Source organism: Lipotes vexillifer, unplaced genomic scaffold (assembly GCF_000442215.2).
Source record: "Lipotes vexillifer unplaced genomic scaffold, Lipotes_vexillifer_v1.1 scaffold1691, whole genome shotgun sequence".
Classification (NCBI taxonomy): domain Eukaryota; kingdom Metazoa; phylum Chordata; class Mammalia; order Artiodactyla; family Lipotidae; genus Lipotes; species Lipotes vexillifer.
In genome coordinates, this window is record NW_006789046.1 from 2,078,074 (window position 1) to 2,084,766 (window position 6,693).

Here is a 6,693-nt window from a genome sequence, read left to right on the forward strand (position 1 = left end):
AACTATGCGGTATACAACCCAGCCATCGGCTACTCCCAGGGCATGTCGGACCTGGTGGCACCCATCCTGGCCGAGGTCCTGGACGAGTCAGACACCTTCTGGTGCTTTGTGGGTTTGATGCAGAACACGATCTTTGTCAGCTCTCCTCGGGATGAGGATATGGAGAAACAGCTGGTGAGGCTCTCAGTTGTGTATGGCTTGGCTGCTGTGGGTCAGCAAGCAGCAGAAAAGCCAGGGTCAGCCTTGCCAATGGACTGTGGGGGGCTTAGCCCTGGGCCTCTGGGATAGGGCCAGCTCCCCCAGGAGGGACGCATGCTGTTCCCAGGTCTCAGGACACGTGTTGCCATCCCCACCTCACACTCCTGCAGGTCCAGAGTCTAGACTGTGCAGCGCCCTCCCCTTGTGGCTTCCCACCTCACTGCATGTGGCATCCCAACCCAGGCTCCCTGGGAGACAAAGAAGGGGGGGGCCTATCAAACCTGATCCGGTGCTTTGTAAAATGGTTCCTCAGGTGCATCTGGGCCCCTTGCAGGGGTCCAACATAGCCAGGGTTCTGGGGGTGGGGATGGGAGGGCTCCTGAAACCACCTCGAGGCCCGCTGGGTAGTCGTCACAACCGTACCTCCAGGGCAGCAGGCTTGCTGTGTGCAGCCGGCACCCCTCCCTTCATGGCCTCCCCTAACCTACACAGACCAGGCAGCACTGAGACTTGGGAGCGAGGAGGCAGAGCTGGGTAAGGCAGGGCTAGGAGTGCGCACTCTTTCCTTACCTAGCATCTGTGCACTCCAAGCACCTGCTGGGTGCTGCTGGCACTGGGAGATGGTCTCAGGTCCCCAGTCTGCAAGAGATTCTTGGTCTGGAAGCTGACAGTGTGAGGAGAGGATGCTGGGTGCCAGGGAGTGATACAGAAAGAGCTCTGGTGATAGAGATGGGAACGAAGACAGGCGTCCCAGTGTCTCCTTAGACTAGGCCGACCCAATGGCACATGGGGTCTGGCCCTGGACACTGCCAGGCCTGCTGAGACTTGGCCGAGCAGAGCTCTCTGGGCAATGACGCTGGGTGCCCTGGTCAGGTTGGTGGCCCACATGCAATGAAGGTTGAGCTGAATGGAGGGCCTCAAATGCCAGGCCAAGGAGCATGTCCCGTCGACTAGCCATTAGGAAGCCGTTGAAGACTATGGATGGTAGAGCAGAACACAGCAGGGGTTTGGACGAGGGGGAGCCAGGAGCAGGCAGGTGGGGATTGGAAGGTGCCGGGCACCAGAGCGGGGGTGGGGGGCACCCGTGAGGGAGGGAGGGGGTCAGCTGCGTTCCTGGACTTGACCCTGCTGTGGGCCACCGGGTGGAAAGACTGGCCAGTCGGGAAGGATCCTCAGAATCAGTTCCCGTGCCATCCCAGCGGCTGTCTCAAGTAGGAACAATGGGTCGCTTGTGTGGGAAGGGGCCTGTGAGTCACCAAGCCCCCACCCCAGGATCTGTCTGGGATCTCAGCCGAGCCTGCCCACTCTGTGCTCTCTGCATCGGCCCTGTGATGTCAGGTTTCCACGGTACCTGCGGAGGCAATTACGGGCTCTGATGCGATTCGCCCCTGATGGGCTCCGAAGCACATGGCCCCGTGACTCCTTAGCTGCCGGAGATTGATTTTACAACGGTGCTGGTGAAGTCAGCAGCCAGAGCAGGACGTTGCCAGAAATAGCCTCCATCTTATCCCAAGTCACTGGGTGGTGACCTTAAGTGCAGGAATTGAGCCTCTTGGGGTTCAGAAACACCCCCTCTCTGCTCTAAATCAGCTCTGGAAGATGATGGATCTTGGTGATCAGAGCGGAAGGTGGTTGAGTGGGTGTGGGGGAGGGGGCCTTGTCAATGGATGATCTGCTCGACATCCCAGAAGGGAGGGGCTGTCAGAAACAGCCCCATATGGCGCCTGAGGCCTGGGGGTCTTCCTGCCACTAGCCTCCTGGTCCACATCAGGGTGCTGTGCTCTGCCTTGCCCTGGGCCACGCCACAGCCTCCAAAACAGTCTGAAATCTGGGCTAAACTGACAAAGACAGCTGTGAATCAGACTTCCAGCGACAGAACAAAATAAGTGGGTGCAGTGACATGTAGCAGGTAGAGACCTCACGCATAGCACACAGGCTTTGGCGGGCAGGAGGCGTGGACCGAGGAAGGGCCTCGGTTGGAGTGGGCTTCCTGGGCCAGGCAGGCAGGCGTGCTCGGGGCTGGGGGGCTAACTCACCTCGGCCTTGCCCCCAGTTGTACCTGCGGGAGCTGCTGCGGCTGACGCACCTGCGTTTCTACCAGCACCTGGTCTCACTGGGCGAGGACGGCCTGCAGATGCTCTTCTGCCACCGCTGGCTGCTGCTGTGCTTCAAGCGGGAGTTTCCCGAGGCTGAGGCTCTGCGGATCTGGGAGGCCTGCTGGGCCCACTACCAGGCGAGTCAGGCGCGGAGCCCAGGGCTGGGGGCTGGGACAGCGGCTCCAGAGCGACAGTCGCCGTCCTGCACCCAGCCTAAAAGGAGGATGGGGTGCCCACGTAACCGTGCGCCTCCTCTGGGGTCCCCCTCCACCATCCCTGACCCCCCGCAAGCCACAGTCCGCCCCTCACATGGCGACTGCCTTCCAGTCCCACGTGGCCAGCCTCAGACCTGCAATTCGCCTCCCAAGTAACTGAAATCGATGCAAATTGCCCACTGACTGCACTCATTACCACGTTCTGGGGCTGAGCACGCTCCTGTCACAACCAATCAGCGTGAAAGACATTGCGGGGCCGAGCAGGACGCCAGTGCCCACATGCTGGAGCCAGTGCCCGCCCGCCTGCCCCCTCGGGACGGCTCAGGGAAAGGGCCCGAGATCTTGCTTCCCCATCAGCCCCTCTGAGAGCCCGGGCCCGGCCCACTGTCCCCACCCAGGGATGTGATTTCCACTTGCCGTCCACTGTTATCATTGTCTCCTCAACAAATTCCCCTGAGAGCGTCGAACTGGCCCTGTCACACAGCTTTAATGCCCAAATTAGCAACAAGCTGGCGACGTGAAAGGATAGGCAAGTCTCTCTGAATCCATCAGCCTTAAAAAAAAAGTAGTATTGACGCATCCGGGAGGTGGCCAGGACCCTTTCTGCAAGAGCGGGCTCCATCCTCCCTGCGGCAGCCGGAGCCGCTTGGATGAGACAAACCTTGCTGATACATGGGCATGCCCACCAGCCCTCGGAAATGTGCGTCAGCGTTTCCCCTCCTTACTAATGTCAAAGAAGGGTTATGTCTGATAGAAGTGAGTGTGAACAAATGTGGTGCTGGTGCCACAGGCTGTCTTTGTGTTCATCCATCCTCACCCGCCTCCTGCTCCTGCCCCCAGCCTGGCCCAGGTCTGGGCTGCGATTCCTGTGTGGGTTAGCGTGTTCGACGTGCACTGCAGGCTGGAATCAAGGAAGCATTGGCAAGGATGGTCCAAAACACTGGATAACATTAAAAAAAAAAAAAATTGTATCCACTTTGCAAAGCCTCATTGCATGTTTTTCCAGCAGCAAGTTTGCCACCCTCGTGACATCACATTTAGACTAATGTTACAAGTGAACTCAGAGCATTACCCAACAAATGGGGCCATTTCTCAGGCTAAATTTAGCCACATTTGGCCCCACCACTTGATCAAATGAGTGGCAGGAGATTGGAAGCGGGGGGTAGGATGATTGTAGTGGGCGTAGGCTAATTCATTAGAGTGAGCTCGTGGAGCGGGGGTGGTCACTACCAGCTGCTTTAACTTTTAAAGTGTCCCCAGAGTGAGAAAGGCTCCATTTCATTCATTTATGGTACTTCTAGTTTGCCCGCGGGGGCTGGGCTGCCCTGGGCCTCGTCCAGTGAACTGGGATTAGTCCTGTACTGCCATCCAGCCCCATTTAGAATGTGCCCCACCTTTTCTGCCCCAGAGTCCTCTCTGAGAGGAGGTAGACATGCACCTTCCTCCGTCCTCCCCCCTCCCTCCAACCCTCCGCCAACCCTGGCCACAGTTCGAATAGCTGCAGAAGGATCGTTCTGAGCCACATCAAGACCATTCTGGATTAATTCAGAGGAAGGGGCTGGGCAACCTAGAATGGTCTCTTCAGAGTGGGTGGGGTGTGGGATGTTTGCTGCCCATAACTTCTGCCCGCATCCAGGGCTCCTCCTGGCCCTGTTTGCAAAGGAACAAAGTTCTGTCTGGCTGGGTGGCCGCCGTCAGGAGACTAAACACAGGCTTCCTGGTGGTCCTTGTGCTTCCTCCGCCCCCAAGAGCAAGTGTGACTCAAAGGCGGTGTGCCCTCAAAGTGTCCGGGCCTGAGAGCGCACAGGATGTACCCCCGCCAGGACCAAGTGCCGTCTTCCTGCTGTGGGCCAGGCCTTCCTTGCTGGGCAGCCATATGAGGCAGCCTCCAAGGAAGACAGCGGAGTCCTCAATGGGCTCTGTAAAGCTGGTTAAAGATGGTGGGCTCACTGGGGAGCTCCATGGGGACCGTCGTGATCTGCCGTGCTCTGCTCTGAGGCTCTTCTCCCCACTTTCTTATCAACAAACCTAAGAGTCGTCTCTGGGGCACGAGTTGGGACGTTTGGCCTGGAGGCAGGAGGACAGCGACCAGTGGGTGGCTGCCAGAAAGTTCTTTCTCAGTGGCGTGTTCTGTGACCCACTGGAGCGTGTTCTGACGCACCGTCTCTCAAGAGAATGGGCACGGGCCAGCCTTCAGAGGAGCGTGTTCTTTGCCCTGTGCTGGAAAGCCTCCCAGAGGGCTCCCCGGAGAGTAACAGCAGCCCGTGGGTGGCCAGCTGCAATATCGCCCTTTGTATGTCACAGCAGCCTTTGGATGGAGGTGCTCACACTTGCCCATTTGCAGGTGGGGAAACAGGATGAAGGAGGCTGCTGGGCTTGCCCAGGGCCACATGAACCCAGACGACCTCACCCCGAGCCCTTACCCCGCACCTCTGCACTTGGCCTCTACCTGCAGGCAGGGCCTGGGGCTGGGTCAGGGGCCTTATCTGAACCCACTCTCTACCCCCCCAGACGGATTATTTCCACCTTTTCATCTGTGTGGCCATTGTGGCCATCTACGGGGATGATGTCATTGAGCAGCAGCTGGCCACCGACCAGATGCTTCTGCACTTTGGAAACCTGGCCATGCACATGAATGGGGAGCTTGTTCTCAGGAAGGTGAGTGTGGCCCCCACATGCAGGCCCGCCCTCCCATATACAGAGCCCCACCCCTTCACTTCCAGAGCTCCGCCCCCACACAGCCCCCACAAGCCCCGCCCTCCACACACAGAGCCCCGCCCCTTCACTTCCAGAGCCCCGCCCACACACTCCAGCCACCCTGGGAGCTCCTGACCAAGGCCCAGTGGTCAGCATGTCTGGCAGCTGCTCAGGGTGCCCATCAGGCCCTGGCAAAGAGGCTTCTCTCCTCATGGACTGAACAGATCACCTGGTTTGATGGACAGGTCCTCCACGTGCGGTACCTCAGTCCTAGCCCAGAGCCAGGAAAACTGAGCAGGAGGCTTAGGGAGGGGAGGTGGACACTTTTCATCCAAAGTTAGTGGAATAAAGGGCGCCTTTGCCACCTCCCCACTTCCCAGGCTCCTGCTGGAGTCTGCTTCTTAAAGCTCTCTGGTGTCTCCCGGGGGCAGTGAGGAGGGCCTGGGGTCAGGGTGGGGTGGGTAGGAAGAGGGTGGTGGAAACAGACCCTGCAGGGTGGAGAGGTGGAGCCGTGGGGCCAGGCCGAGCCAGGGAGGGACAGGGTGGGCCCTGTGCCGCCTTTGCCTGCCCTGTTCACCCTCCATATGAAGGCCGTTGGGGGAGCCTTCTTTGTGTCAAGCCACATGGGAGCACTGCTCCGGGTACCATGTGAGTCCCGTCCCTCAGCTGGATCACAGTGTTGAAAGGGACGGGGCAGGCAGAGCCCTCGCCCTGACCTGGCACAGGGTGAGCCCTTGGGTGCTGGTTATTACTGCCCCTGCTCTTGGGCCACTGGCTATCCCCCAACGCCCTCGTCACTGCCTGTCCTCTCTGTTTGCAGGCAAGGAGTTTGCTCTATCAGTTTCGCCTCCTGCCGCGGATCCCCTGCAGCCTGCATGACCTGTGCAAGCTGTGTGGGACTGGCATGTGGGACAGTGGTTACATGCCCGCCGTGGAGTGCACAGGCCAGCACCCGGGGTCTGAGAGCTGCCCATATGGGGGCACTGTGGAGACGCCCTCGCCCAAGCCCCCCAGAGAAGGCAGGAGGGGCCCAAAGACGCCCCGGGAAGGCTTCGGTTTCCGCAGATAGGTTGGGCTCCCTGTGCTAGACGAGGGGTGAGGGAACCTCAGCCAGGTCCCAAGCATGGGGGAGGGGGGGGCTAGACTTGGAGGGGATGGGATGATAGAAACGGAAGGAAAATGCCCTTGGGCGGCATGAAGGGAAACTTTTCATATTAAGGACAAAAGCGGAGTCCAGAAGTGACAGAAGTGGAACCCGCCAGCCGCCCAGAGAAAAGTCACCTCCCATAAAAGCGGGACCAGCATGCACGGCCATCCCACCTGGACACGCAGGCTGGCTGGGTTCTCGTGTTGCCTGCCTTTGATGGATCTCGACACGTCCCAGGAATTCCTCCAGCTTCATCAGCCACCGAAGGGTATTGCCAGGCATTGGGAAAGGCAGAGACAGAAGGAGAGGTCTTGTGCACCCACCAGTGCCGGGGACTGCA

The 6,693-nt window shown here is 59.3% G+C and overlaps 1 protein-coding gene across 2 annotated transcripts in view; it reads left to right on the top strand.

Moving 5' to 3' along the window:
• The window catches only part of TBC1D16 (TBC1 domain family member 16), a 62,626-nt gene extending 56,351 nt beyond the window's left edge, over positions 1–6,275 (top strand). For both annotated transcript variants that reach the window (XM_007462348.1, XM_007462349.1), the window contains exons 8-11: positions 1–174; positions 2,252–2,431; positions 5,021–5,167; positions 6,027–6,275. The exon at positions 1–174 is cut by the window's left edge and continues 4 nt beyond it. In XM_007462348.1, the coding sequence (XP_007462410.1) occupies positions 1–174; positions 2,252–2,431; positions 5,021–5,167; positions 6,027–6,275 (750 nt within the window). The remainder of the gene's footprint in view (positions 175–2,251; positions 2,432–5,020; positions 5,168–6,026) is intronic.
• The last annotated feature ends 418 nt before the right edge of the window (positions 6,276–6,693 follow it).